A 10,926-nucleotide genomic window follows, 5' to 3' on the forward strand; every position below is an offset into this window, starting at 1 on the left:
TTTATCTAGAGATAGAGCTTGTTTAGCTTAGTGTCTAGGCATAAGGAAAGTGTTGGATTGATAGTTTGCCACCTCTAGATTGGATCTACATCACCCAAGATCAAATGCCTAGCCCCATGAGTCCTCTTGCTTCATATTGAGAAAAGAAAGATCATTACTTTATTGCATTAGCTTATTAGTTCTTAGTTCATACCATCTTTAAAACCGGATTGCACTTAGCTTAAGCATGAACTTGCATTCCCTTTGCTTTAGAATCACCTAGGATTGGTTCGACAATCTTTTATACTATAACATTTGATTAGGAGCCTTGAAAACTCTTAACATCAAATTGGCGTCGTTGCCAAGTTCTAGGTTGATTGTGACATTGGGATTTAGTCACTTGCTTGAGACTAAGTCACTTTTTCTTTTATTTTGTTATTGGTTCTCTTTCAGGCTCACTTTCAGAGATTGGGGTTTGAAATGGAACACAATCAGAATCAGCCTCATGATGGAGTGGCCCAAGGAGCTGCAAACCTTAGGCCACAACATCCACAGCGCCAAGCTAGAGCCATTGGAGCCTATGATCAACCTCATATTCATGGTCATAGGTTGGGAATCAGAGCACCAGCTGTGGAGAACAACAACTTTGAGATCAAGTCAGGACTGCTCAACACCATAGAGAACAACAAGTATCATGGTCTTGCTGCTGAAGACCCTTTTGATCACTTGTACAAGTTTGATAAGTATTGTGGCTTGTCTAAGATAAATGGTGTTTCTGAAGATGCTTTCAAGCTGAAGCTATTCCCTTTCTCTTTGGGAGACAAGGCACACCAATGGGAGAAGACTCTTCCAAGTGACACTGTCACTACTTGGGATGAGTGTAAGAGAGTTTTCCTAGACAAGTTCTTCTCTACTTCAAGGACAGCTAAGATCAGGAACGAAATCTCTGGGTTTCAACAGAAAAGTCTAGAGAGCTTCAGTGAAGCATGGGAGAGGTTCAAGGGCTATTGGTCTCAATGGCCTCATCATGGTTTTAGCAAGGAGAGTTTGCTTAGTACCTTCTATAGAGGAGCTCTACCACAGTGCAGAAACAGACTTGATACTGCCAGCAATGGTTTCTTCTTGGGAAGAACTGAGGAAGAAGCAGATGAACTGGTAGAGAACATGGCCAAGAGTGATTCAGTCTACAGTGAGGAGCATGATAGGATCAACAGAAGTGATGATCAGCAGACAAAGAAAGAGCTGAAGTCTCTCCAAGCCAAGTTGGATCTACTTCTTGCAGAAAATGCTAAGCAGGAAAAGATGAACTTTGTTGGTGACCAGAAACAAGAGGCACCTCCAGTGATCAATGACGTTGATAGTTTAGAAGGCCAAGAGGAGCTGTGCTTCATCAATGCTAATGGCACATGGTACAAGAAAGAGCCCAACTTTCAGTACCAAAACAACTACCAGCAAAGGCCACTCTACAACAATCAGCAAGGAGGTTACCAAGCCAACCAGTCTCCTCAGACTCAAGGAAGCTCTTCTCAAGCTCAAGCTCCAGATTCAAGTGTGGATTCTATGTTCAAGCAACTCTTGGAATTTCAGGCTAGAAATGAGAAGACCATGATTTATGAGTTCAAGAACATCCATGCAAAGATTGATGAGAACTATTCTGACCTCAACAACAAGTACATGCAACTTGCCTCTCATCTCAAGGCTTTGGAGAATCAAGTTGCTTCTATGCCTTCATCCTCCAAGCAGCCAATGGGGTTTCTACCAGAAAAACTAGAAAAGAACCTCAAGGAGTCTTGCAATGCTGTCTTCTCCACTACTTCTCCAAAGATTGAGCTGAGTGATTATGAGAAAGAGGAGGATGAGATTGAAAGACTAGTATGTGGAACTGAGTTTGGGGAAGTTGAGAGATTTGTTGTAGCCACAGCTGAAGCACAAATTGTGAAAGATGCTGCCACAAAGGTTGAAGCAACGAATCTGCAAAGAGCTGAGCACAAGGCTGACAACAAGCTGAAAGAGGTTAAGCTAGAGGAAGCAACTAAGGTTGAGCTATCACCCTATGATCAACTCCCTTTCCCCCAAAGAGTTCTCACCAAAGCTCAGAAGAAGGTGCTCTCTAAGTTTAGAAAAGATCTTAGTGATGTTGGGGTCAGGCTTCCAGAAATCTCGGATATGCGTGAAGCTCATGTCCAGATGATGCTCATCAATGACATTCTAGACCACCAAGCTGAAGTGACTGAGCTTTTGGACATCTCCATTATGAAGATTGATCTACCAATCCCTCCAAAGTTTCTCCCTAAGATTGAGTCTCAAGGGATGTTCACCTTGCCTTGCAACCTTGGTAAGTTCACTTTTGATGATGCTCTTGTTGATTCTGGTGCAAGTGTAAATGTGATCTCAATGGAGATGATGAAGAGCCTAGGGATTGAGAGCATGGAGCCAAACACATCTTCCCTACAGTTTGGAGATTCCTCTTCTACAACTCTTATTGGTCTCATCAAGGACTTCCCTTTGAAGATTGGAGCATGCACAATTCCTATAGACCTCACTGTTCTGAAGATGGCAACTGAGAAGAGAGTCCCATTGATCCTTGGCACTCCATTCCTTACAACAGTGGGAGCTTGCATAGACTTTGCCAACAAGAAGGTCACACTCCTAAATGTGAACAAAGCTGTCTCCTATCCACTACAATCTCCAAAGATGAATGCTGAGTATTGTGGAACAATCACTTGTGGAGCATCGGTATTAATAAAGAAGGTCTTGCTGGAGAGTCTTCTAAAGAACTGTGTGATGAGCACTTGGAAAGTGCTAAAAAGAAGGAGGTGAGTAGAGCCACAAAGGTTGCTCATGACAAGAAGAAGATTGTGAAAGAACCTCATCCTTCACCTCTTGATAAAACTCTTCACACTCTCACTCTTCACCCAATGAAGCTTAAGGATGGGGCCATTGAGTATAAAATCAAGTGCAAGGGAAGGTCTAAGCCATTCTCAAGTGCAAGGGCCATCATCACTCCTCAGCTCCAAAATGATCCAATCAAGCTTCAAGAGCTTCTCTCTCAAGTCCTCACCATCACTCTTGAAGGTGGGAAAGATCCTCCTCCTCACTAGCCAATTGGAAGGAAAGTCAAGCTAGAGACTTAAAACAAGCTCACTTGGGAGGAAGTCCCATGGTATCCTTTGTATATATTTTTATATATCTTTTTATTTCTTAAGTGTGTTTGAATAAGCTTAGGGACAAGTTTGGGGGAATTCTCAACAAATTCCCAAAGGTCATGTCGAAAATTCCAAGGTGACAACAAGTCCTCCCTCTTCATTTCCCTTCTCTTATGACAGCCAACTTCAAGTAAGTGCATTCCACCCTTGTAAATTTTTAGTTTTCATGTTTATCTCTTTCCCTTAGATCTCTTCTTTGAGCTTATTCTCACACAAGAGACTGTGTGAAGTAAGTTTGGGGGAGAGTCTACTATCTCACATTGTGTTCTGTTTTGTCTACTTGTCATTAAGTCTCATGCATTGCATTGTAAATAATTATTTGCATAGAAAACCCACAAAAATTAAAAAATTTCGAAAATCACAAAAATAAGCATTTAGTTGCATCATTTGCATCTTTAGGATTGAGTCTAGAAGCATTTAGATTGCATTCATGCATTGGAGAAACCTTGTAAAGAACACATGTCTAGAACTCAATTTGACATCCTAGCTAAACATATCAAGTAGCTTAAGCATCTTTTGAAAAAGCTTGTAAGTTTCGAGCCTTGAAAACTCTTCTTGAAACTTGTTTGCTTGCTTGATGTTGGCATTGTTCTTAAAATCAGCTCCAAATTGAACTTGGCTTGAATGAACTTAATCTCTCTTGCATATGGGCACTTGCATACTTGATCATGGATCTCATACACATTTGGGTTATCTTATTCCTTTATACCAATCTTTGTTAACCCAAATGGCATTCCATTCCCTACAACCCTAGCCATTCTTTGAGACCAAACATTAAATTGCATGAGTGAGGCCTCTTTTGATAGCTTTTCATGTGCAAAATCTTGAGAGTATTGGAGGCGACATAGATTTATTCTCATCTCTTACTAGCATAATGAGCTAGCACTTGGGGATGGTGAGAGGGGTTTGTGTGTTCTAAATTTCAATATATTGGGGGAGTGAGAAAGATGAGAGAGATGAGCAAAAGAGTATAAATAGAAAAGAAAACTCTAGGGACAAAAAGAAAAGTATGAAGCTCTAGATTATGTAACAAAGAACCTTCCACCTTATAAAAAAAAAAGAAAGAGAAAAATATAAAGAATCAAAGAGAAGGTGGGGAAAGAAATGAGAAAGAGTTAGAGCTAAGTGTTGTAAAGAAAATGAATTAAAGTCCCTAGTTGGTTGAGTCAAAAGAAAAAGAGAGTTGTTCATTGGGTGAGTGATGTGAGTGGGTTTTATTGTGGTTTTGAGATGATGATAAAAGGGTAGAACTTGTAATCACTTAGGAAAAGGGTAGAATGATGAGAATGAATCTATGTATGCATGAGTTGCTTTTAATCTTAGATAAATTTTGCATAATGATCATGCTCCTTATTTTGAGTGATAACCACTTTTAAATGAAAACTTTTGAACCCATCTCTTCATTCATATTAGACCATTGCTTACCTAGCCAAATGATTGAGATCATGTGCCTATTTGCAAGAATTCACCTTGTGTGTGTGTGTTTAAATGAATGTGAGGGCTGGCTAAAGAACTTGTTGATTGATGAGTAAATGACTTGTGTTGAGGCATAAGAGTTTTGATAGGCCTTGAGAAACTAGAGTGTACTAAGAGAGTTACTCATGCTATTTGCTATGTTTCTCTTAGGATGTTAGGTTGAAGGTTAGAAAGTGACTCTTTGGGTTATGTGTTTCAATTTTCAATTCCTTCCTCTTTGATTGATTTTGAATGTTTACTTGAGGACAAGTAAAGGACTAGTATGGGGGAGTTGATATCTCATGATTTTCATAGTTTTTAGCATCTATTTATTAATCATACTTGTGTTTTGAATTGCATTTAGGTGTCTACATTGCATATATTTGTTCATTTGTATGCATTAGGGGTTGGATTGCACACTTGAGAAGTTTGGGGCAAAATCGCAAGGTTATACTTGCAAATTACAGAGTTTGTGGCCAGTTTGAGAACCATCAAGAGTCAGGGGATCATTCTGCAAATTCGAGGGTCTAAGTTGCACAATTAAGAGGTCTGGGGCTGATTCATGAGGACATAAGTGTTATTTCAAAAGTTTTGGGTCAATTAGTAATTATTCAATAATTGAGGGACCTGTTCTGCAAATGCTTCAAAATACACCATTGGAGAGATCGATTGTTGCTCGATCCTTCTTCTCGCCGGTTTTGGGTGCTGACGACGGCAAGCCTGTTTGGTTGCGAGGACGGCACAGACGGAGCAGAGCACGACGGAGACGGTCCGGTGACCTGAGCCATGACGCCGTGGACGAAGCTTGGTCGCGGTTGAGCTTCGCAGCGGTGAGCCTCGATCCCGACTGCGACGAAGAGACGGCACGGCCACGCGGAGACTGATGCGACGACTCCCGATGCGATTCCGGAGCTTCCACGCGGGTCGAGCGACGCGGTAGCACATACCCGCTCGCATGAAGGAGAAGCTTCGACGATGGGTTGACGCGGGTACGATCACGCGGGTTCCGTTACTCGCGTTGTCGAAAAGAATCATTTGATGGATCACGTGGGGACGACGACGCGAGATGCTGTACCCGCACGTATGAATTGAAAGCCTAACGACGAGCCAACGCGGGTTGTGGCCATTCGTTTCTACCCGAGTCGAGAATTATTCTTAGTCGAGTTTAAATGTTTTTAAAGGGCTTTTTAGACTTTTTAATGGAAACCATTAGGTTTACCAAAGACATATAAATACTCTTGTAATCCTAAAGTTAGGATATCTTAATTTCTATCTAATCAAAAAGAACTTTGAGTTGAAAGATCTAATCTTTGCTGGATTATCTAGCTCTCTAATCATGTTTAGCCTTGAATCATCCATGGTTTTGGGGTTATTCATGTTTATTAGTGAGTAGACTATCTTGGATTCATGGGCTAGGGTGATTAAGGGTGATTAGAGAAGATCTAGAGTGTTTAGTGATAGATCAACTTGTTTCCTTGCTTGTTGAGGGTTCTCAATGCTATTTTAGTCATGATCTTACTAAAATAGATCTCTAGGCATTTCCTGCCCACAAGGTGTATGTTGAAATGTCTTAACCAACTCTTCAATGCTTTTAGCTTGCTTTACCTAAGAGATTAGTTGCTAAAGGAGTTAAGATTGCTATTAGACTTGTTCTCCATGTTTGATTTAGTAACATTCAACCTAAGAGATTAGATGCTTGAGTTGCTTTATCAAAAGAACATTTATCTAGAGATAGAGCTTGTTTAGCTTAGTGTCTAGGCATAAGGAAAGTGTTTGATTGATAGTTTGCCACCTCTAGATTGGATCTACATCACCCAAGATCAAATGCCTAGCCCCATGAGTCCTCTTGCTTCATATTGAGAAAAGAAAGATCATTACTTTATTGCATTAGCTTATTAGTTCTTAGTTCATACCATCTTTAAAACCGGATTGCACTTAGCTTAAGCATGAACTTGCATTCCCTTTGCTTTAGAATCACCTAGGATTGGTTCGACAATCTTTTATACTATAACATTTGATTAGGAGCCTTGAAAACTCTTAACATCAACATAGTTCTCCAATAGTCCCACATCTCAATCCTTCAATCCCTGATCAATAAGATCGCTTACTCTCATGTTAGGGTTAAAGACGTAATCTCTTACAAGTTTTATAAACAAAACAGACAATTTTTAATACATAAATTAATGGATGTTTTGAAAATATAATATCTGCGGATGACATTTACATTTCAATTTTATTTTACCAAAAAATCTATGTTTTAAATTTTTAGTTTTAAACAAACTCAGTCTGGATAATAACTGGTTTACAGATACGCAAAAATCATTTAGGACTGTTTCTACAATGTTTTAAGGTTCTATGGAAAATTTAGTTGAAAATAAATATATTTAACGGCCAATTATATTTTCTAATAAATATTCGGATAAAAAGAAATTGATTTGGAGAACGTTTTTAACTTTTTATAATATTTTGCAGGACTATAAAAACAATAATATTGATTATCCAGATAATCTAAAAATCTCAAAATGGTATTTAAATAGTCCAGTAGTCTTATATTTTCATAAATTTTTGATTCAATTTAAACTCTTAAGTATTTTATATTTTAATATAAAGAATTTTTTTGGAAATTATTGAAATAACTATGCGGTAGCCTTTTAATTCTGATTATATCTAATATAATAATAATTATATTATTTTAAATTATACGTAATTATGATTAATATATATATGTATAGTATAAATGAAGTGTAACTAAATAACTAAAATAAGGAAGAATATTCTAATTATTCATGTTATTTTCAATAGTATTAATGAAAAAAAATTGAGTTCACTAAAATTTTCGAATCCTATTATGTACCTGTTTAGGTTCTGAATGGTAACTGCGGTTTAAGCGGGGCGGGACAAGCGGTCCAACTGCGGTGCGGTTTTAACAGTTATAAAAACATATAGATATATGGTATATGCAGAGATTTTTATTACTATTAATTACAGTGCGGGACGGAGCGGTTTCAAACATTCGAAGCCTTAATTTTTCGGATTAAAATTACTGGTCCAGTCGCCAACTCAAGAAGAATTTACGAAAGTAATAAAGATACGTGTCATGTAACCACTGGATCTAATGGCGGTGGTAGATTCGAACATTTCAGTTTTTATTCTACTTTTCTTGATTATCATTTTTTTCCTAAAGTTCGTTAGAAAGTAAAAGGCGACAGGTTCACGCATTTCTTATCTAGAGTTCGATTGGTTGATTTGGTGGAGAATTAAAAGGGTCCAAAAGAGACACCTAGCTAAAGTGTATTAAATGACTTTGACTTTGAGACATCATAATGAACTTACTAATCGATAACTTGTCCACTACCTTGGATTAAGTTTGTGTGGTCCATATATAAACTACTAGAGCTTGATCCGCGCGGAATTACGGGTATTAATTTTTATTTTTTTATAAATTATTTAAAAATATTCTAAATACATAAATTATTTAGATATTTTTAAGTTTCTATAAATTTATCTGGATCCGGAATGATCTGAATCCGAACCCCGTCCGAAAATTTATCATATTCGAACAAACTTTAATTTTAAACCTAAAAATCTGATATCCAAAAAATCGATCCATACCCGAACAGGTACCTAAATGCTCATATAATGTATGTATTTAATTATGAGATATATATATATATAATTAATTATTTCCAAACATATATATATATATAATAAAATAGGAAACGACAAATAATACTGAAATTTAGATTTATTAATTATTGTTTCCATGTTTGTTTTTAGTTAGAATTTGATTTTGAAAATGCATTAATTAAAGAGGAAAAGACAAAGAATTCTAAAAAGTAGGTTAATTAATAAATTCAGTGGCATGTTATTGTAAATAACTTGCAGAACTAAAACATAATTTAAATTTGTACTTCCATTTTAATAGATTACTAGGGTTTGACCCGCACACCTGTGCGGATATTTATTTTCACTTTTATATATAAAATTATTATTTAAATGTTTATTAGATAATATTTTAAATATTTATCATATTTTAATTTTTTTTTATAACCACCATTGTGAAATAGTTTACATGTTGGAAACAAATATTAATCCATGCTCCATATCAAACTTTCGACAAAAAATGAATCATTGATATGTTTGAGTAATATTTCTTTTAACATGAAATCATTTTCCAACTATATAATATTTTAAATATGTTGATTACATATGAGTCATATGGTTAGATTTAGATACATCAGAAAAGGAATACTCCATTATAAACATTAAATATTATTTTACAAGTAATTTTATGAAATTTAAATTTTTATATAGATAAATATATGGGCAATTGTCCTAGATAGACATTTGTCACAAAAAGAGATTTTAAAGAGGAAAATGACCAAAATGATTATATGTTTTCAAATTCGAAATTTTATAATTTTTTTTGAAAATTTAATTTAATTTATTTTTCAAGTTTTCTTGTTTTAATAGTTTAGATTATATTAATTTTCCAATTGGGCAATGTACAATTACAAACAACTAAAAATTGAACAAAATTCAGTACAACGAAGATAATAGTAGTTTTGACTCATCGGCCAGACAGCCAAGTTGTGGGCGCAACTACAAAGACTTCCATCATCACTACTGTACCAGGTTAATTCGGGCAGGGTTGACGCAACCAACTCTCCTTCTAGCAGACATAATTGTGGACTCTTAAGCTTACTGATAAAAATAAACCACACCTACGAAAGACAGATTTGGAGAGACAGCTTGTTCGATGTCGAGAAGATTCAATACCTGCACAGAATAGGAACCGAGGAGCACCACTAACATTTATCAAGGACAAGTGCCAGTGCTGGGAAATGCTACTTGAACATAAGGAGCCATGAGGGAGAACAAGATGTGGAGACAACCCGACCAACCAGAAACCGTCGTAAAATGCCCACCTTCTTGAATCGAAGGGAGGGTCCAAAATGTGACTGTTACTCGCTACTCCTATAGCAAAAGGAGGAGCTTTTGAAGATGGTGAATAAGAACCACGACTTCCAAACCAAAGCTGTCGCTTTTCCACGCGCAAACATGAGATGTAAATGAGGATGAAACCATCATTTGACCATATTGGTAAGAGCGGTTGCCATGACATCATGGATCCAAAAAAAATTTAAGTGTTATTTAGTTGATTATAATAGGTCCATTTTATTTCGTTACAGATCCATAATTTTTTAGTGTTATAATAAATGGTATCTAATTACACCAAAACTAAACAAAAAAAAACTATGTGTGCTTCCTTATTTTTCAATATTTTTAACGAAAAAACTATTTTGATTCAACTTAAAAGAAATGCAGAGAAGAAAAACTAAAAAATATTTATGAAAACTTCAATTTTAATGTTATTTAATTGATTATAAAGTCCCAATTTAATTTGTTAAAGGTCCACAATTTTTTGGTGTTATAATAATCTATCTATACTATTAAAAGGGAAAGAGTACTAAAATATCTAGTTATAAAAAGTTGTTGGATTCTTTCATTAACTAACAATATTTTTGGTTTTACTATAATATTTGACTAACAATAAATCACTTTAAATTTTTCTAAAAATAATTTATTACATCACATCTTTTTGTACATGACAAAGTTATACGACATACCATATCATTTGCTACATAAAAATGATATAGACATATAGATCTATACATGTCTCATTTCACTCAATATAAATAAACTTTCATCCAATATAAATAAACTATATCAATCGTTAATCCAACAACTATGTAACATTAGACTACATCCTTTCTATACTTTTGTCCTATATTATGAAAAAGCTCATTCATTGTTTCATGTTAATATTCAATCTATACTATTAAATTTGCCAAAATCTACCAAGTAAATCAGAAGTCTCACGAGTTCAACAAATATAACACTTATAAAATGCACACAAAATATAATATGAGAGAGTAGGTTTGGGCATCGGCTCTTCTGGTGGGGTATGGATTGGTTCCTTTTGGGTTTAGGTTTTCAGATCCTAAACATTTGGACATAAGGTATTTAAAAATTTTCGGTTCGGATTCGGATCGATTCCTTTGGAATCTGGATCCATAATTTAAATACATATAACTTTTGGGTATGTAATGGATCCGAATTGGTTTGAGATTTTTAGAACTCGGAAAATACTTGAAATATCCAAAAACCCAAAAATACTAAAAACACAAAAAATACACGAAAAGACAAACAAATACCTGAAAAAAAATATTTGAATTTCAAAAAAAAAAATTACATAAATCTGACCTAAGGAATGGACGATACC

General features: G+C 35.7%; 1 protein-coding gene and 1 non-coding gene across 2 annotated transcripts; one reads left to right on the forward strand and one right to left on the reverse strand.

Moving 5' to 3' along the window:
* Positions 1 to 459: 459 nt before the first annotated feature.
* Positions 460 to 3,080, forward strand: LOC117133338. The gene is made up of 2 exons (XM_033289337.1): positions 460 to 2,715; positions 2,790 to 3,080. Exons 1-2 carry the CDS (start codon positions 460 to 462, stop codon positions 3,078 to 3,080), a joined length of 2,547 nt encoding a protein of 848 aa, XP_033145228.1.
* Positions 907 to 1,013, reverse strand: LOC117133838. Its single transcript, XR_004457879.1, has one exon. It is a non-coding gene; the product is annotated as a small nucleolar RNA R71 (small nucleolar RNA).
* Positions 3,081 to 10,926: the final 7,846 nt, after the last annotated feature.

This window comes from Brassica rapa, chromosome A04 (assembly GCF_000309985.2).
Source record: "Brassica rapa cultivar Chiifu-401-42 chromosome A04, CAAS_Brap_v3.01, whole genome shotgun sequence".
Taxonomy (NCBI): domain Eukaryota; kingdom Viridiplantae; phylum Streptophyta; class Magnoliopsida; order Brassicales; family Brassicaceae; genus Brassica; species Brassica rapa.